At 32.6% G+C, this 21,933-nt stretch overlaps 1 protein-coding gene across 2 annotated transcripts in view; it reads right to left on the bottom strand.

Annotated features, from left to right (window-relative positions):
• Positions 1-21,933, bottom strand: part of LOC106069751 (heterogeneous nuclear ribonucleoprotein U-like protein 1) — a 55,779-nt gene that overhangs the window by 2,035 nt on the left and 31,811 nt on the right. For both annotated transcript variants that reach the window (XM_013229480.2, XM_013229481.2), the window contains exons 4-15: positions 16,406-16,597; positions 16,169-16,308; positions 15,632-15,728; positions 15,038-15,150; positions 14,753-14,908; positions 14,549-14,656; positions 14,322-14,444; positions 13,085-13,213; positions 7,558-7,726; positions 6,845-7,000; positions 5,994-6,113; positions 5,843-5,901 (exon numbers count right to left, since the gene is read on the bottom strand). In XM_013229480.2, the coding sequence (XP_013084934.2) occupies positions 5,843-5,901; positions 5,994-6,113; positions 6,845-7,000; positions 7,558-7,726; positions 13,085-13,213; positions 14,322-14,444; positions 14,549-14,656; positions 14,753-14,908; positions 15,038-15,150; positions 15,632-15,728; positions 16,169-16,308; positions 16,406-16,597 (1,562 nt within the window). The remainder of the gene's footprint in view (positions 1-5,842; positions 5,902-5,993; positions 6,114-6,844; positions 7,001-7,557; positions 7,727-13,084; positions 13,214-14,321; positions 14,445-14,548; positions 14,657-14,752; positions 14,909-15,037; positions 15,151-15,631; positions 15,729-16,168; positions 16,309-16,405; positions 16,598-21,933) is intronic.

The following is a 21,933-nucleotide window of genomic DNA, read 5'->3' as shown; positions in this document are numbered from 1 at the left end:
ACACAAAACAGCCAAATTCTCTTACTGACTGATGTCAAAACAGTCCTTCAAAGCCTGAAAAACTAAGATACTTCCTATATAAAGCAACTCAGGACAGCTCTTGTAAACCTTAACATCAACACCAAGAAAACTGTTCTTCAATGGATTCCAGCACACATAAAATTAGAAGGCAATGAAAACGCAAACATACTGGCCTAAGATGGAAGAATGAACAAACAAATGAAAATTCCTCTCTACCCAGAAGAAATGAGAATTGGACCAGCTCACACCCCTTTATAAGAAAAAGGACGTCTATTATAAGCTATCTCAATATGACCAACCCATAATTTTTCGACTCAAAACCGGACACAACAGAACGAGCCAACATATGTTCCGGAAGCTTAAAGTCAGGATGAGCAAAACCTGCACTTGTGGAGCATCACCAGAGAATGTTGACCATGTCCTTCAAAACTGCATACTTTATCAAGAGTCCCGAACAAGATTCTGGCAATGAAAACCTCCTATAGAATAAAAACTATATGGAGAACTGCCTGATCTGGAAACCACTGGGCGGTTCATCTCAGATATTGGATTACTGATCTGAACTCTCCGACATGTAAAATGAGAACGAAGAAGAATGACACAACATGCCCCCTAATAATAGAAAAACAATATAAATAAGACTTAAAATATATCTACACAATTTTTTTTCAAAAGGGTTTCTATGTGATTGATAGATTACACACACTTTTGCATAACGAGAAGACATACTAAAGTATACTAGGCCTACACTGACCACTTTTGACACACTATTTACTTTTTTGGGCAGGGAGGGGTGTGGACAAAAATGTTAGTGCTTTTTATTTCTTGAGTTAGTTATCCTAATGCTTCTAATAGATTATAAATGTACCAATGATTATCATAGCCTATGGACTAGTAGTCTCTGCAATAAGAAGTGAAGCGATAGGTTAAATGTAGATCCGCTTTCAGTATTGTTGAGTGAAGTAATGTAGGTATAGTCTAAAAAAAATCTCATATAATCCCATTTTTTTTTAGATGTGAAAAATTTGCTGCCTATTTATAAAATATGTTTCTAAGCATCTCAAAAAAAAAAAAAAAGGTATAATGTTTAATATTATAGTGTTTAAAAGTTAACATTTTTAGAATTCAAAATATGTCAATAACTCGAAATTGAGTTTCCCTTAAATTTTTACACACAAAAATATAACACTAGAAAAAATCTAAACATGCAAAGCAAGTTGTCTAAGATGTTAAAGCCCATCAAAATTAGCAGTAAAATCTGAGAAGCAATTAAAAAATCTTCCTTGTTTATTTTGATTATTGGCATATGCATTAAAATGAAGTTATTTTTATATCAAGAAATGCCTCGTAGAAAAGAAAAATTCTTTTTGACAATTGTGTAAAAAAAAATTATTACTAATAATAGTTAAGCTTTTATTTTCTAAAAATAAAATTACTAGTATCTTCAATCTGAACTATTTTGAAGTTACAAGACAGACTAAAATGAGTGCAATTTTAATTGCTTCTAGTATCTCAAATCAAATTTAAACAAAAAAAATGTACTGCCATTAAATAAAGATATTCTTTATGTGCTTTTCAGGATGGAAATTTTTAAAATATCTTCAAGAAAAAAATTATATTTAAAATTTTGAAAATTAGGTTAGTTTTTTAAGCATATTTATAAAATCTAACTTAATAGTTTTTTTTTTATGTTGCTTATTTTAAAGCTTTTGTAAAGAATCCTACCGAAAATAGTTAATTATAACTTGATTTAATCATTGAACAATACACAAAATGCTCAATATACACTAAATTGAAATAGTATAATCCTGCCACAAAATCACACAACAGATTATATCTTGGCTGAATTGAAAACATATAATCCTGCCTCAAAATCACACAACAGTTTATATCTTGGCTAAAACAATTCATTACTATTAACCAAAATCAATTATATCAGATTCACAATCTATTTCAATCCATTTTTCAGAAAATAGAAATAACTACAAACTTGTAACATGAGGATATATGTCTAGTTGTTCATGTGTTTTGGGTTGGTTTCTTCACAGATCCTACTGTAATATCTGGATGGGTTTGCATAGTAACATGAAGATAGAGATTGCAGGGACAAATACTCAGAAGAGGATAGACACATAAATTAATACTTCTGTACCACAAGTTAAGAAGGAGAGGAAAAGAACATTAAAAATAGGTGACATAATGTTCCAAAAGGATAGCCCTAAATAGAATGAAATAGCAATTTTTTTATATTTTCATGTACCAATGGACAATGTGAACTGGTGATAACTACTAAACTTATAAACAAGGTTACAAAGATAGTTTGTGTGGAAACATCAACTCACAATCGGCCCCCAGGAGAGGTCCACTCAGGCAGGTAAAATGGTAACTTTCAATATTTTCAGCAAGAATATCAGAAGCTATGAACTAAAAATATCAAACCACCACAACCTTATCTCCAAAAATACAAAAGATGTATACATATCGAAAGTTTTGCCAATTATCATTATATTGTTATAACCCTATTGGCGGCGCAAGAGGGTTAACTGTAGGTCAGTTGACACACGTGAACTCAGGCACATCACTCAGATCAACGGCTGTCGATGGGCAAGGGACAGTACTGGCATGAACTTTGCACGTGAATAGGACCCGGGTTCTGGTCATCTGATCAAAGGCCTGCGTAGACCAGAGACACAGTGTGTGTAAGGCAGTGTAGTTCAAGACAGGACAGCGAGTAGACCGGGACTGTTAGTCTGGCATGAAGTCAGTCCTGGTGGAGTCCTGACTGAAGTGAATGTACGAGTCCAGGAAGAGATAGAGACAGTAGAGTTTATTAGTTTAGTACAGTGATGTACAGTATAGCATTTTTAGTGTTGATGTATTGCCTATTTTGTCATATTGGCTGTTTTAATTGACCTTTATTAAAGCACCAGATTATTTGGAGCCTTGTCGTCAAGTTCTTGATGTGTTAGACGTGCTGTGTTGTGTTTAGCAGTGTTTACAGAAGGCCTGATTAGGAGAGAATCGTAACAATAATACCACATAATATGGAGATTCAAAGGTATATTAATATTATTATTATTATATAGTTTATATTCATATGCATTCAATGAACTGATTATTGAGAAGATATAGTTCAATATAAGCCCGGCTTATCTGATGTTATTGAATGATTATCTAATTGACTGTTTTCTATATGGCAAATTTATCATTCGTGGCCTTAAGGAATAAACTTTTCCCTTAGGTCAGGCATGTCAAATTGGGTGTTCGGGGGCCGCATGCAAGGCGGCCCCCTTGGCCACCTAAAAAATTATAAAAATAATGTTACACTATTATGCTGGAAAACAAGAGATGACAAGCTACTTGAATTGAAAAATAGTATTTATTAAACGGAACAACAAGGGTGAGTCTGCAGTGAAAGCAAGCTTCATTTTGTCAAACTTCATTGTAAGCCATTGCAAATGATTTAATAAATGTGATTTTATGAAGGAGTGTGTTGTTAGAGCCGAAGTAATTTGTCCAGAAAAGGTGAAAGCATTCAAAGAAATATTGTTAACTAGTGACACTGTGGCATATAGAATAAATGACATGTCAGTTAGGTTGCATGAACAATTAAAGAACAAAATAGCTGATTTTGAATTATTTTCATTGGCTCTCTATGAGTCAACTGATGTAAACGGTGTAGCACAGTTGGTTATATTCATAAGGACCTGTGACAGTAATTTTGACATACACGAGGAACTACTTGAGTTCTGTTGTATGCATAACACCACAACAAGCGAGGATGTTTTTGAAAAATGACAGAAGGTGATAATGCAGTACAATTTAACTTTGATAAAGCTATCTAGTCTAACAAGGTATGGCGCACCAACCATGAAATGAAATGATTTTGATGCAAAGTTACTTGCAAAAATAAGAAAGACTGATGATAATTTTAAATTTGCTCATTTTCAGTGCATCATTCACCAAGAAACATTCTGCGCACAGCAATGACAGTTTCAACATGTCATAAGACTGTTTTCAGTCGCTCTCAATTTTATTTGTGCACGTGTTTTTATTGCTCGCCAATTTTTAATGTTTCTGGATGACATTGGACAGAAATTTGATTGTGTTTCCTACTACACAAAAGTTCGCTGGCTCTCATGACATATAATATTGAAGAGATTGTTTGCACTGCATGAGGAAATCGCATTGTTTCTGAACATGAAAGTTGAACCTGTTGAACATTTCCAAACTGACGAATGTGTTCAGGATTTGGCATTAGCAGTTGATCCCAATGTTCACCTTCAAGACTTGAATTTGAAACTTCAGAGTAAAGACAAAATTGTCACAACTGCGTGTAATCATGTGAAATGCTTTCAAGCAAAATTAGGACTGTGGATAAACCAAATATGAAGTGAAAATCTTGTTCACTTCTCAACGTGTCATGAACTAAAAAGATTAAATACGGTTACAATATTTGGTAAATAAGTCCTACACCTGGAATCGTTAGTAGATGCTTTCAATGACCGTTTTCATGACTTCGTTACATAAGAGCAAGAATTTTCGTGTTTTGTATCTCCATTCTCATTTGATTCTGAAAATGCTGCTGGAAATGTGCAACTAGAGCTGATAGAATATCAGTCATATTCTTAGTTGAAATCGAAGTACATTGAAATGGCTGTGCCTAAATTGTACAGTTATTTACCCTGAATGGTATGTTGAATTGCGGAAATTTGAAGCCAGAATTCTAGCTATGTTTGCATGCACTGGTCTCTATAAGCAGTTCTTTTCCATAATAAAAGCTACAAAAACACCTCACAGTTCGAGATTATCTGATCAAAATTTGTCATCTGTGATGAAAGCGTCAGTGGCAAACAAATTTCAACCTGACTTTAATTAAATGGTATCCCAGAAAAGATGTCAAGCATCAGGACAAAGAAAATAATGCGTAATCAAAGTATTTTTTAATTAGCCAATAGTACTACAAATTTAACTAAGGGACAGGTATGCCATTAATTAATGTATTCTATTGCATTATTCTAATTTTCCAAAAAAAAAACTAGTAGGCCGTTTTGCAACAGATTGTTTTTGCTGCGGCCCCTCAGGTCATAGTAAGTTTTCTATGTGGCCCATACATCTTAATGAGTTTGACATGCCTGCCTTAGGTTAAATATCTAAATTTTATTGCTTTTCTCTATGGTACATTGCAATGCAAGTGCATAATATGAAATACTGCTTATTAAATTAAATGATGTTTTATATTTGACTAAATATATTCTTTCACTTTTAAAACAGAAGTAAACATTTTATTTAAAATTTAATAGCTAATTTAACAGAACACACTTAATTTAGTAATACAAAAACATTAGTCTAGCTTAAGTTTTGACATTTGTGCCCAACAACTGTAAAATAGGACCACCACATTTTTACTAAGCAATAAGTCTAGTACTAAATTACAATGAACAAATATTGTACTTAAGTTTTATCTCACAGATGTAAATAGAAAATGGTCAGACCTAACACAAATTACAATGACAAAAAAGCTTCTATCAAAGACAAGAATTATGTATTTACTTCCCCCACCCCCCGTTAATAGTTTTCTGACAGATTAGTATATTATGAGAAAAATTATTTCCTAAGAAGAATTTTTTTTTACTAATTACCTTCAAAATTTGTATAGTTATTTTTACTAAAAATTAGGTTCAGATGTCTTAAAAATAAACTTTTGAAAGAGTTTCACACTATGAAAATTACTGTTGAAAAGAGGTGATTATGACTTGACAGCAGTGCAAACAGATACATACAAACAGCAAAAAAAATAAGGATATTTTAAAAATATTACCTTATAACTTCTGTCATCACGACGTCTGTCATCCCTATAACCACCACGACCTCCACCTCCTAGGGAATTAAAAACACAATAGCATGAATGAAAAAATAATAAATTATTTCACGTGCTTTAAGGTGAAGCAATTTTGGGGAAAAAAAATTACCTCTACGATCATTGTATGGCCTCCAGGAGTTGTACCCACGCCCGCCACGATAACCACCTCTGCGATCTCTATCCATGCCACCTCTGTAACCAGGACGTCTATCAACTCTGAAGTCACGACCTTGATAAGGACAAAATTTATAAATACATATTTGAAACTATATTCATTCATTGTTTAAAAAGAATAATAAGTATATTACATGACAATAGCTAAGCTAATTAGTGAAATAAATAAATAAAAGCTACAATTTGTGGTAAGAATTATACTATTGGTAGAAAGACTGCAGATTACAGAATCTATATTTGTAAGTAGCCATTTTGAAACTGCAAAGCTATTAAACAGTCCTTTTCCTGTCAGCACCAAAAACAAAATGCATTTTTTCTCTTATGTGGTGTGTTTACATGGTGGTTATTCATCAATGATTTTTTTTTAAGCAATGTCTCATACTAATCCTGGCCCATAAAGTATAAAAAATACATGGGGTTTCTATTATTTCTAGCAGTTTTTTTTTTAATAATAGACATGTATATGGGTAACCCTGTCAGACCAAGTAAAAACAAAAGACATTTGGGCCACGAGGCCTTCAGGTACAAAACAAACAAAAAAGACAAACAATAAAAAATAAACAAAAAAAAAAACCAAAACAACAAACACTTAATGTATCTGTCCGATGTTGTTCTCTATGAAGACAGAAAAGAAATGAGCTACGCTGGCGTACAAGCGCGGGAAATCAGAAGGGGTGATAAAGATAAATAGCTTAGCTCATTTAAAAAAACAAAGGAAGCTTGTTAAGCCAGTTTGAGGGTTATAGTACAAAAAAAACATGACAAATGAAGTAAATGACAACTAACTGTCTCTTCTGAAACGCTTATCCGGTGGTGGAAGAGCATCGCGACCTTCTTTGCGATATTGTTCTATTAACTTTTCTCTGTCCTCTTTATTGGGTTCCTCTTCTGAATAGATAATACTTTCAAAACCTTGATCTTCCTCAGGCAGAGTGAAGTTTGCTATAGGAATAAAGGATATATTTGGTGAGGCAATGAATGTTATCTTTTTTTCATTAATATTTTTTTTTAGAGTGTACACACATACAGTAATTAGTTGGGGGAAAAAAAATCTAAAACTTTATTCAAACCCTTACCAATATTTATACTAGAGTTGACTGAATATTCTTGTATTAAAAATACAATTTATAACAAAGAGTACCTAAAATTAAACTGTTAGAAAAAAAATGCATGGTTTTAAATCATGCAAGGAAAAAAAAAAACAGAAGAAATGAGACAAAGTTAATCCATGAGTTGGAAAAAAAAAGCACAAGACTAGAAAAGAAAGAATCCTATCATATTAACACTTCTAAGCTGTAGTTGTTGAATAGTTCCCCCCATGACTGATAAAATGATATTCCCGTCAAACCATGTACTGAAGATGCGCATCGTGCGTTATTTCTTTTATGCTTTTTATGCTATTCTTCAGGTACCTGCCTTGTTTTTTCCTCAAAACATTAATATGTTTAAACAGAATTTAGAATCAACTGTTGAAGTCTTTGTCCATCTCCATTCTTTACCTTTCATCTCATTTACTGCATTATCAGCTATATCCTTTCCTTCCTCTTCTGGTCTTTCTTTCACTCGTTTTTTGAACACTTCATCAGTTGGCAAGACCACTACAGCCTTGCGTTGAAAACCTTCAAATGTCTGCATTTTACGTCTTCTGGCTGATGCATACACATTTGTCTAGCGTGGCAACAAAATATAAAAAATATTTAAAATATAAATTTTGTTCAAGATGTTGGCAGCCTATGAGTTTCAGCCGTCCTCATCAATATTTTCAAACCCTTCTCCATGTGTCCACAACTATCTGCAAAAACTTCAAGACAATGCAGAATTATTTGTATTCAGGGAGGAACTACACTATGTTTTTCTCCACCTAGCAACAAGGGACCTAATGAGTTTGTCCAACCTGAGGTAGAAGAAAGTATACTTACTACAGACAGACTGAAAGAGAAGGTCTAAATTTATGCATTTTCTTCAACAACTTACCTTTGAAAATATATAAGAGACTTCAAAGAATAACAGCCCCTTATAATAATTTTATTATCTATATAAAATCTCAAGTATACATCTATAAAAGTGGAATTTATGACAATATATGAATAAATGTTAAAAATTAGTAGTAGTATTGCTAACAAAATAAATGAAATAATAAAATAAATACTGTTCACTAAAATTATAAAGTAAACTAAGCCAGTCTACATTAAAATTTCAATGTTCTTCAAAGCATATTTTTCTTCAGTTCTGTATAGTATTTTGACTTATAATTATTATTAGATAATCTAGTGGCTATAAGGGAAATGTTAACATTTAAAGTTCACAAAGACTCTAATTAAGCAAAAGTAGTTTTAAAAAAGAACGTCACAAAAAAATGAAGCCAATGATGTGTTTCTCTTTACAACATCACATGGGTCAAATATTTCAAAGATCTTGGAAAACAAACTAACAGCAGCAACAGCTAAACCATGCTTGAGCATTACCAAGGTTAGTTTCAAGATATGTAAAGGGTGTAAAGATACCACATTTTCACATCATCATTGACCTGTGGAAGAGTACTATATCTGACATGACCTGTAAACTGTTAACCAAGAAAAGGCAACAGACAGAGTAAGACGGAGAAGTTTAGGCAGAAGCTGGATACCTAATCATATATAAATATATACATGTTCAACATGGGAGGTCATCATCAGAACTCAGTCAGCTAGAGTGATGAACTAATCATGGAATGTGGAACTCTAATAATAAAAATTTGAAGGCATACCAATGGGTGTGTGACATTCTGTCATTAAATCTAAGAACAATATATGGTGTGACCAAACTAAAAATGTTCCAGACCAGTGGTCTTCAACCTTTTATGGCCTACCGCCCCCTTTTGGTATTTTTATTTGAAAAACACTTATAAAAAAGCGTGAGAAGGCAAAGTTGAAAAAAAAATGTAATTTATTTATTAATTTTTATGCTGTCAATTGGAGAGCTCTTATAAAAGCTGCAGGACAAACATTTGAGACCCAAAGAAAAGTCATTATTTAAGACAGGAACAAAAGACAAAAAAAAAACACCCTAAATAGACCGCCAGCGGACAACGGCTTTGCCTGCACAAAATTCGGAAATATATGCAGGTCGCAACTGGGTTTGTGTAGTTATGTGAAACACTGCACTCAGTCTTAATCTTCAGAATTGTAGACATTGACATTATTATCATTATATAAAAATTATGTCAAGTAATTTGCAGTGATTACACACACAAATTAATCTCATTGTCATGACTTTCTTCTTTCAAATCCTAAGAATAGTCCCTTTTTAAATCATTGAATATTAGGGCCTACTGTTTTTAAGTTTAATTGTAAATTTATTTTTATTTTTAATATAAACATTATTATTGCTGAATTCACTACAAAATGAAATTAAGCTAATGGGACCCTTATGCCTCTTGCAGTCTGCCAATAGAAATGTCAAGCTTTAAATTAGCCAAAGCAAGGTGAAGGTCTCCTCTAGTGGCTACATCCAGTCTATTTCTTTGCTTGTTCATTAAGTTTGTTACACATTAAATCTAGGTTAACCATGTATGTTGATGGAAAAGCTAAAAAATAATTCCATTTTCAACCACAGTTTTGGAATTTTACTGAAACATTTAAGTGCAGCCATATCGTTGTTGTGCTTCCTATGTTAACATTCTTTTTACTGAAGACATAATTTTGTAAATCAATTTTTACCTGCAACTCAATGTGAACATCAGTAACAGATGTTTAATAATTGTCATTGATATTAAGAAGTAATTATTTATTTAATTACTTCCCAGAAGCGAATCGTCATTTCTTCATAGAGCATTTTTAGGTGAATTGCATAGATATTGATGTCCTTAGGCATTTGTCAACAAACAAGTTATGTGGGATTGTAAAACTCTTTAAAACAGATTTAATATCTCGATAAAAGAGAAAATGATTTAATCAAAGTCAATTTCTTTCCTTGTAGTGGGAGGTTGGTTTCTTTCACTTACATTACGTGCCTATCATGTAATACAAATCTTTTTTTAGCCTGCCTTAAGTCATCGCCAACCATTGAATTGTCCTGTTTCTGAATTACAAAATTGTATTTAAGAGCTTAACAAAATGAGCAATAACAAAACCCTTTCGAAATCCAGCGAGCTTCAGTTTACAACAAGAGATTTACATGTTGATCATCATTTGTTTCACAAAACTGTTGAAAGATGAGTTTATTTTCAGCATGGATTTGTATTTTATTTACTATTTTTATAAGATTGAAATAGAAATGAAATTACGAGCTAAAATTTTAACAAGGTGAATAGTGGATATATATTTTTTTAAATTCTATATTACTTATGAAGCCATTATAGCGTCCAACCAATGATGGTTCCCTATATGTCGTCATAAGCTACATAACTAGACAATTTTGAAATATTTCATCACTAATGAAAAAAAAAGGCTTTTTGTGTCACATATATGTTTTGAAAAACTTTAATTTTAATCAATTTTCAAACAATATCGTAAGACTTAAAAAAAAAAAGGCTATGCATTTTTCTAAGAGGCCACTAAAACATATATATTGCTTTGCCGTTTATAGTTTTAAATATTGTTTAAATAGTAGATCTTTTTTAATTGTTCATGAATATTCTTAAATTTTTTTTGGATATTGCTGTATGTTTGTGAAGCCGACTTGGTTTCATAACTTCATCTGAAAATGCCATCATTCAAAGTAGAACATTAGAATACTTTTTATCTAGTGGCTATTCACTAAAACTCAGGAAAATACTCCTTTATATACCAGCGAGTTTTCATAACAACACTTTGTCAATGTTTTTTGTTTAAGAAAAGGCTAAATTATTCGATTTGAATGTTAGCTTTAACGGTTTTTTAAAATTAAAATGTACATATCAATATATTAACATATGTAGATAAAATAAACTATAATCTAAAAGGCGTATTATCTAGTTTGTCTATTAAATCATAAACGTTTCCATTTCCGATTACAGCAACAGAGTAAGAATTTAAAAATAGAAAATGGGATTCCAAAACTCAATTTTTAACGTTGTTTCTGTTCTTAAATTAGAAGCAAGCTTAATATAATTTGTCTATATTTAGTTTGCCAGCTTTAATTTTAAAGAAATTTTTTAATTTTTGTTTCAGTGCACCTTTTGTTTCTTCTTTCCCTCTTTATGCCTAGCGCCCCCCTACCACCCCTTTGGCTCCCAGCACCCCCCAATTTCACAAAAACGCCCCTGTTGAAGACCACAGATCAAGTAACCTTCAGACAAGTGGAGGGAGGAGTCAATGGGGTTTCACAGAGATGGCAGGCCTCTCCAACCCTTAATGGTCTACATCTCAGGATATAAACGGAGAAAAATTTCTAAGCATTTAACTCAACAAAAAATCTGTAAGTATGGAGAGCAGCTTACAGAAATGGTTCAAGCTAAATTCGGGAATAAAGCAATACCAGAATCACAAAGAAATTACCAGTGGATTCCAAGTCACAGTCAAGAACACCTACAAAATAACTGTTTAAGGTTTATGGGATACACAGGATAAAACAAATGTCCAGAAGTTTGTGTACACCTTTATTCACAAGTTGATGTAAAAACTAAACTTCAAAAAGAAGAGCAGGAAATACAAGACAAGAAAATGAGCGCTTGTGAAATTGAAAACATATCATTAGAAAAAGGCACAAAACGTCTCTCCACCAGTAAAAGGATAAAGTAAGTATGCAAGTTTAAATTAGGCAGTTTTTAAATCTTTTTGGGTAAGTATATTTAAAAAAAAACAACAACATAATATATAAAATATGCAGTTTAACTGACATAAAAATGTTGAAAAAAATTGAAACTAGAGAAACTTGATTTTTTTATATTTTTAAAATGATTCTATTTATCTAGCGGTGATGTCCAGTTGAAGCATAATGTCTAAAAACAACTGCACATATTTAGTCAGAATTCAAGAAAGCTCATAGCAGCATTGATTGCTTTGTTTGTAGCACCAATATTCTTCTTTAAATCTATTTCATATTTTCATTTTGCTGAGTTATCTACAAATTTGAATATTTGACTTTGAAAGTATCATACAATTTTATTCTATTGTCAAATATTATAAAATCTTAGCATTTAATTGTTAAGGATTAAACTGATTATAAATTACAAACAAGTGAGCCCATAAATCATCGTTATTAAAAACATGAGTTGAATGTAAAATTTTTTTTTTATTTTAACTTGGCTTAAGGTTCTTATTTTATTTTAAAGAAATGCATATTTAACAATATATGCATACTATGTACCCTATAATCACAGTTAGTACCCTTCAGCCACTTAACTATACTGACATTCTGTGTAATGTTGACTGACAAAATGTGATGATTAATGATAAGCAACAGAGCAATTAACTTACAAAGAATGTTTACATTGAATCAAATTTGTAGAAATTTATCAAAGTTGAAGAAATGATACATACTTTCATGTTTAGAAACTTTATCAGTAGTGCTTTCATGAATTGTAATAAATAACCTGGAATTACTTTCAATTTTTTTTTTCCAATGGTAACAGTTTGTTGTAGCTTGTTGATTGTAATATTCATTCACTCTATTTTCCCCTGCAGCTGCCATTATACACTTGCTTACTTTTAATGTTATCACATTAGTTTATTACACCAGGTAATCAAATATCTGTTAGTCAAAATTCAGCTTTAAAAGTGAGATGTTCAGTATTTATATTTAATGATTATTTAGATATAATTTAATTTATTCCTCATACCCCATAAAATGAGAACAAAGAAATATAGATAAAAGGAATAAAATGTTTACGAAATAAAAACTATTATAAAGGAAAAATATTTATTACAATAAAAATATATTAATATTAAATGATTGATTTTTCAAAACCCTGTCCTTATTTAGAACAAATAGCATTAGTGAAAGATATTGAGATATTAAATTCTCACAAATTTGATGTGCTATGAAATAACTTATGAGGTCAATAAACAGATGGGTGATAGTAAGTATATATAAATTAGTTTTAGATTAAAATTAAATATAACTGACCTGATCAATGATATAATTGCGTTTTTTGCGAGCAGCTATTTCAATCAATCTGTTTAAGCATTTATTGGCTTTTTCAATCAGATAATCCCAGCGCCCTTTGTGACTTTGTTTTCTAGGAAGACCCATCACCTGAAATAAAATATATTTGTAGATGTTTTTCTACAAAATGTAAAAACCATACATAGTGAAAAAAAAAAGAAAAGGGAATGTAAAATTAGAGATGCATTGTGAGAGAAAAAACTAAGAAAAACTTGTAGAGAGAATTAGAAGCATAAAATATAAAATAAGCATTGTCCTTTGTGCTAAAAAGCCTAGATTAAAATTGTCTACTTCAAGTAGCAGAAAAAAAAACCCCTGAAATTTAGCAAAGTTACAAGGGATCATAACTTTTACAAAAATCTTTGCATTCCTAATCAGGACTACTAGAATAAAAATCTAGAATTTTTTAATGAGGATCAGACTTTCATAAACAAGACATGTAAAAAAAAAAAAATACTAAAAAGATTACAAAATCAGCCCCTGACAAATTCATTCAAGAACAATGAATATGAAAGATATGCTTATGTTTTGATTGATAAAAGTATTAATGTATAGTATCATTACTCAATTCTAAAAAGGTGTGTACAAGCCATTATAAATAAGTTAACATTTGCTGTTAATTGTTAGTAGCTAGTATACCAGAAAACACTCAATTAATTAGTATAATTATATTTTTTTTAAAAACAAAATTTATGAAAAAATGTTACAAAAAGGTACACACAATTTATCTTTCAGATTATAATTGCTCTAACATTTATGTATAATTTTAAAGGTGTATATTTAAAAAATAATAACTGATATAATTAAAAAAAAAACAAAAAAAAAATACAATTCACTTTTTCACACACACACAAAAAAGGTGCCGTTGCACCAGAACTTAGACGGAAAGACAGATCACACAGAACTAATAGTGGCTTCTCCTCTTTTGGAGACTGCTAATACAGAATTTTGTTTTTTAATTGTTAATTAAATTTGATAGTCAACATTTATTATTATAATTTCCATTATAAAAACATAATTTCACAGGTGGAAGGACTATTGCAAAAAAAAACAATTAAAAAAAAAACAAAAAACATTAAAATAAAAATAACTAATTTCCCTGAATAAAAAAAAATCTATAGCTTCTTTATCTCAAATTGTGCTTTGTGAATTTCATAAAACCTGTTAAATTTACATTGAATTTTCCAGCACCACTTACCTTCATTTTATCAACAACATTGTTGGTACCCAATACACTATAGAGTTTATCTGGATTTTCTTTGACGTGTTGGTTAACCCAGTAGGTTTTGCCAGCTCCTGGTAGGCCAACCATCATGATGACCTAAATAATAAATCCATATTTATGATGAAATTGCACTAAAAAAGATAAAACAACTAAGTATGACATAAAGAAACATTAGTTAAACAGACACAAATGCAACACACCTCACACTCTTCTTTAGTAGTAGGTGGCTTATGACCCCTGATGCGTTCAGCTTCAGGGACATCTTCCAAAAATTTGAAATCATCCTTCAATGGAAAATATGGCCCCTCCTAAAGGAAAACAAAATAGAGATAACGACTGCAAAAAAAAAAATAATAAAAAAAAATTAACTAACTCATGAATAACAACTTTTAAAAAAAAATTACCCTGGCTCCAAAGTTACATTCGAATTCTGTGTTTTTAGTCAGTGCATGTGGAAACAAAGCATTTTCTCCTAACTGTTCCTTGGGAATTTCAAAACAAGTGCCAAGATCCTCACCATTTTTAGCATAGGAAATAATGACAGGATCACTTTCCAAATCCTTTATGTACAATAAAACCAAAAGTAGCATATGTTATGATAAACATTTTAAGGCAAAAATGTGGATCTATAAATTTATTTCAAATAAGAAGTTGAAAAAAACAACAAATCAAAATCTCTTTTAAATTACCAAATAAGCTGTAATGACATCCCCTGGTCCAAAGCTCTGTCCATAATCAGAAAATGTGTTTCCAGTGCAAGATTTTCCTGTTCCATCATATCCATATGACAATTCTTGTTCTCCTATTAAGAAAAAATAAAACCTTGTATACAATATTCTGTGGCTGAGCAGTAAAGAGGGTTCGAATCCTGGTGAAGACTGGGAGTTTAAATTTTGGGATCTTTGGGACCCTCTGAGTCCACCTGCCTCTAATGGGTTGGAGAAAAGTAAAGGCGTTGAGCTGGCCACATGACACCCTTGTTAACCATAGGCCACAAAAACAGATCATCTGCCCTATAGACCACAAGGTCTGAAAGGGGATCTTTTTACTTCACATATAGTATACTTTTATACTTTGAAATTATGTACATGTGAAACTGTGATCAAAACAGCAAATAGAGAAATAAAATTATGCCAAAGAAAAAATAATGTTACACAAGATATACTTGTTTGATCATTTTTTAAGTTTAATTTTGTTAAATTAGCATGAAGTAATGACAGATCGCCCAACTCAAATTTATTTCTATTCTCATTATTGAGTAAAAGAAAATTGTCCAAATATACCTAAATCCAAGGAAGTTGTGTTGACTGACCAGCCTAATCTCAATATGTGTGGATTTTGTTCATCCCGGACATGTTCAACATTAAGATTCTCAAGAACCTATAAAATAGACATGTTATAGAGAATAACTACAGCCACCATACATATATCTCATTTATGAACAGAAAGCATAAGAGGAAAAAAAAAATCACTAATGGTAATAAACTTAAAACTCAATAATAATTATTTATTTTTTTATGTGTAAAGAAAATTATTTCCTCTCTAGCCAAATCGGCATTTCCGTTACAACACTTTTCCAATCTAAATCTGTTTAAATTTACTTTTTTTTAAGTATTAATAGTGCCTTATATTTTTAAATCAATACAACAGCAGCAACCTAATTTAGCAAAGAAAAAAAACAACACATATTTTGAAATTACATATTTTCTCAGACTATAATATTATCCTAGTAAGAATTTCAATATGTTATCATATTATTTTAAGAAGCATTGAATTACCATAAAAAAAAACCAAAATTGCTTAATATTCATAAACATTACCTTAATTTCATAAGCAATTTTTCCTTTTTGAACGCCATACATGGCACGAACACCAGACCACATATAAGCAAATCCATCTACACTTAAAGGATGCGCTTTCAAACCACTTTCATCAAATCTTAAATTCAAATCAGCATCATCTATAAAATGTATATTAATAAAATAAATAATTGTTAGAAAAGAATAATTTTGTATAAAAGCAGAAAATGCCAAAATGTATTCATTATTAAAACCTACAGCGATCTAGGACAAAAGTCGTTAAAGACTCCCAAGCTGTCTCATCCATTTCAATTTTTCTTGGAGGAGGAGAATGTCTTCCATGTCTTCTGTCTCTTGAGCGACTGCGCCTATGACGATCTCTAGACCTGGAGCGAGACCGTCTATGGCGGTCACGGGGAGATCGTGACCTTTTCCTCTTCCTATCATTATCTGTTGCAAAATAAATATTGATTAAATTACATGTATAGTATAAATAATTTTTAGTTTTTCAGTGTGTAATATAAGTGATACTATGAGGATCTATCAAATATTTCAATATATAGAGATATAGAACTGACAAGAAGAAGAATAGCAGATATATGTGATACTGAGTGAGTGTATGTGTATAAGAGGGGGGGGGGTTAAAACATTGTTTCACTTAAATCAGTGATGGGAAGAGATTTACTGCACACAAAATGCACCAACTTAAGGACCCTAAATTTTTCTCTGATGGATTGGTACCATGGCCTTTAACATTTGTGCGTTTATTATTTCGGACTTTTACTTTTTTTTGTGGAACACTATAATGAGCCAACATATTTGTTTTATAAAGAAAGTGTGGCTGTTGAAAAAACAACAACATATAACAGTATTATGAAACAAATATAATAGAATTCGTGGTTTAAGCCATATTAAGTACATCATGTATATCACTGCAGGATAGTTGGATGGATAGAAAAAAGTACACTGTAGTAGCTCCCTATCTAGCAGTGCGGGTCATCTCCCCACCTCATTTGTTTAGTTCATAACATTGAGTTTATAGATAGACAGGTGACCACATTAAGAAATGTTGACATGTCTTAGAGATCATATCTTATGAGGAAACTGAGTTTGCTTACTTAGAGATATATCTCAATTATGGGGCTGGAGTACGTGACACTCCTACTGACATGACTTTTTTTTTTTTTTTAATACTAAATCTACGAGTATAAAGATATATCTCAATTATGGGGCTGGAGTACATGACACACTCCTGCTGACGTGACCTTTTTTTTTTTTTTACTAAATCTACGAATCTATAACTATACTGAATCTAAAAAAGAAAATAATATATATAACAAAGTCTAAACTAAAGATAAATGTATTTATCTAAATATAAGTTACAAAAAAATAGTTCAACTAAACTAAGGTTTGTTTGGTCTAGACCTAGCTTATCTAACGGACTGTATAAGCCTACGGTTCAATATATTTCTTTTATCATTGTTGAAACCTTTCTCCACAATAAAATCAGTAATAAGGAAAATTTTTCTTATAAACGTTCTTGCACAATAAAATATAACAAAGATGTGTGAATATGTTTGTCTTGAATTAAAACCTTTAGAAAAAAAAGGCCTCTTTCATTTTTCATTTAATTGACTTATTATATAACTGAAACTCTTACAGTAAAGTTTAAAATCTAATAAAAGAAATTGATCCATTAAAAAAAAAAAAAAAAAAAAAAAAATATGCTGGAGTTTTAAGAAGCATTTGACCTCTGTAGCTAGTAAGGGTAGAATAGATCTACATGCTTGACTAATCATGCCAATGCCTGACCACTCAATATATCTATTGCTCTAAGATTAATTGGCATTGGCCTCCTTCAGTCTTAGAACGACTATGGTTCATCTCAGAGCACACTTCCTCGTGTGGCTGTGGAGCCCTATTTTGGAGAGACTTTCTCGTCCACAGATAGCACAGGTTAAGGTGGCTTTTGCTTTGGTGGTAGAGGAGCTGGCCGTTTTTCAGATTGTGCGTTTTTCTTCCTGAGCTGAGACCCATGTACTTTCACTGTCCATAGCTTTCTTGGTCACTGTCTCTCTCCATCTGTTGCAGTCTAGAGCTATGTCTTCCCAATTATCAGTATTGATGTTCACTGATTTAAGGTCACGTTTTATTACATCTATGTAACGGAGGTGGGGGGCGACCAGTTTTTCTTGTGCCAGTTGCGAGTTGACCATAGAGGATGACTTTCGGGATGCGCTTGTCCTCCATCCGGCGAACATGTCCAAGCCAGCGCAAACGGCGTTGTCTGAGGGCTGTAAAGATGCTGGGAATACCTGATCGCGCAAGGATCTCAGTATTGCACACTTTTCAATGTGACATTCAAGATCCTACGGAGACATCTCAAATGGAATGAGTTCAGTTTTCTCTCTTGCTTTGAGTAGGTGGTCCATGATTCCGCAAGGTTGTTAACGCCAGAAGTTGTAATGGTCTTAAGCCCATCATTACCTATAAAGTGCTTCTAATGGCATGCGTCTCAAATATGTATTCCCAGCTCTACTGTGTTCTTAACTGCAAAACCAACGCCATGTTCCCTTACTTCACTTTCGGCTTTGCCTTGCCAGAAGAAGGAGTAGTCTTTTTCTTTGATTGAACCAGAGTCAGCTAAACGAGTTTCCTGAAGGGCGGCAATGTCCACTTTTAGCCTGGACAGTTCATCGTTTATTATTGCAGATTTTCTGACATCTTCTATGTCTAGTAAGTTTTCATTAAGTCCAGTTTGTAGAGTACGCACATTCCATGAACCCAGTTTAAGAGTGGAGCTCCTCTTTTTTTTCTTCATGTCGACTGGTACATTGGCTTTGTGCCTGCTTTTCAGATTTTGTCCTATCCTTGTGTACCCAAACGAGGAAGACAGGCATGACGGGACAGCACCTTATTGTCTGTGGGCTGCCCAGCTTGAGGCGGGTGGTAGCTGTCCATTGAAATCCTAGGATCCCTCCCACCGACGGAAGTGGCCCCTGGCGCCCTGCTCTACGTCAATTGAGCATTTGAGCTTATAACCGGTGACTGCCACTTCCCGTGTTTGGCCAAAGGCAAAGCTGGAGTGTCCTCTCCAGTTTTTTGGGGTTGGGGCTTTGAATAAGTGAGATGAAAGCCTGGGCATTGTTTATGGTTGAAACGATGTCGCCCACACAGCAGTTCCCCCCTCTCCGCGCAGCTGATGAGACCAAAGGAATGGAGTTTCCAATACAGTTTGGGATCAGTAACGCCGCAGGATCTGCCAGGCTGTAGCACGGTGTGCCACAGTCTGCCTAAGGGTCACCAGCTCCTGATTTTTCCTCAAGGTTGTCTCCCAAAGCCTTTCCTGTGTTTGGGTATAGCCGCAGGGCAGCGGAGGTTTGGATTCAGAGTTTTCCTTCTCCTAGATGGGTAGCCAACCAAGGCTAACGAGCCCCTCCTGCCCGAAGCTTACTGGTTTAGGTGCCAGTTGCTCGCCTTTGCCCCTTCTCCTGTCTGTGTTAACGGTTCCGCCAGGCTCAGTAACTGAGCCACACGTGAAGGCCAGGAGTTGGGCTGGTTGTCAGAGGCTATTTGAGACGCATGCCATTGGAAGCACATTGGAAGATTAATAAAACTTTAGATTTAGACCTAGATCTCAGACTACAATGTAATATATGCTTCAGCACCATCTAAGCTCAAAACTATAAATAGGTATATACCCCATATAACCTACGGGTTATACAAGTTTTCCAAAACAAATGCCAGCTGTGCAGGGTATACAAAGGTGCAGGGTTTACACAATTTATTTTACTTATTATTACTAATAAACATAGCATAACAGTAACTATGGACATACCACTGGGTCTTTTATACCTCAGACATGCCTACCCCCAAGACCCAGAATGTGGAACACTCAGGTTAAAAATGTGGAATTTTGGGCCCCATGTGGAACATAAACGCGTTTATGTTTGTTAGCCATACTGTACACAATATAAATAAAACTTCAATTATATTAATTTAATAACAATACTAGTTTGCTTCTTATAAATTAGATGTAAATAGTATAATTAAAAGTAAAAAAACCTTTAATTCATAATTATGTCCTTTGTTTGAAATCAATAGTTCTAACTCCTATATGATGAATTTTAACCAAAATGTATTCTAATGAAATTGACTCAAATGTTATTATCTATTTTTATTTGTTACTACTAGATCTAAATCTAATGACTAGATCTAGATTATGCTCTGAGATTATTTCTAGATCTACTTGATTATCTATCCCTTTCTAGGGCTCTACTCTAGTCACTCTAGATCTAGATGTTGTCTCTAGTAACTCTAGTTCTAAATCTAAAATAATTTAAGTCTACTAGTACTAGTCTAGATCTACATCTAATAAGTGAACACATATTATAATAATTATATTATAGATCTAGATCTAAATATTTATGTCTAGATCTATAGACTTATTGAGAACTAAATTTATTACATAATGATATATAGAAATCTAGAGATCTATCAACTATCACCTTTTAAGTATATTTCTAGATTTAGTAATTTAAATTAGTATCATCTAATCTACTTATCTAGTGCTAGTCCTACTTCTAGATTTTTCTAGAAACTAATTTAGACTTTGTTAACTATGTAATAAGTAGATCTATAGTATTTTAGCCTTATTTAGAATTTACTAATTTAGGCCTTAGCCTTACTGTGTCTAAGTTAATTAATTACATTTAGGTCTAGATCTAGATCTTTAATAACGTATTTTTGTTAAAAATCCTTTTCTTAGAATTAGATTACTTAGAAACCAGTTGAGTTAGCAGTTAGTGTTACTGTTAGAATAGATCCCCTAGATGATTAGATCTAGATCTTAGACTTAGTCATCTACTATCTAGATCAGTGATGCCCAACTTTATTAGACCAGCGGGCCATTTTAATTTCCGACACTTGTCTTGCGGGCCACATGACCGAAAAGTTTCAAAAACGAAATGAAGTTCTGAAACTATTTTGGTAGAAATTGTGAATTTCATACTTAATTAATAGGTTATATGACATATTTTTTTTACGCATCAGAAAACAGCTTCATTTCTCTACTTAAAATGTGAGCAACAGTGAGGATAGCTTAACAACCAAATAAATTTTTTGGGTCTCTTTTTGGTAAATATTCACATGGATCCTCCAATCTCTAGGCGTAGTTAAACAATCTTTTATTTGCGACTCAAACCAATAATGTCGCCATATTTATTTTATAATGCCGTTTTTATGTTGTCGTTTTATTAAACAGCCACACTTTCTTTATATAAAATAAATATATCAGCTTATTATCATGTTCAACAAAAAAAGTAAAGATAGATTCACTTTTCCTGGTAGAGTCTACATTCAGAGTTCCAATTAATAAACACACAAATGTTAAAGATCATAATACCAATCCATCGGAGAAAAAGTGAGAGCCCAAACGTAGTGTCGGAATTCAGACTTGGCGGAACAAAAAATCGTGAATACGGAACGGCAGAACATGTGACCTTTTTTTTTGATGATTTTGTGGGACAGTTCCGCATAATGTGGGACTGTAGGCATGTCTGATACCTCCTATAGTTTTCTGCGTGCTTGTGAAATGTACATTGGAAAGCTTTATGAACATCTTATTATAACCCTCAAGAAAACTAATAGTACAGATGACGCAGAGAATCTTTTATGTACCAATGTCAAAACGTATAGACTACATTGCATGCAACATTAATACTCTTCACATGCAGGGCATACAATGGTGCAGGTTTAACTATTTTGTTTTTACTTATTTTGAAATT

Source organism: Biomphalaria glabrata, chromosome 3 (genome assembly GCF_947242115.1).
Source record: "Biomphalaria glabrata chromosome 3, xgBioGlab47.1, whole genome shotgun sequence".
NCBI classification, from domain to species: Eukaryota; Metazoa; Mollusca; class Gastropoda; family Planorbidae; genus Biomphalaria; species Biomphalaria glabrata.
Note: the sequence above shows the minus strand (reverse complement) of the source record. Positions and strands in the feature narration are given on the sequence as shown.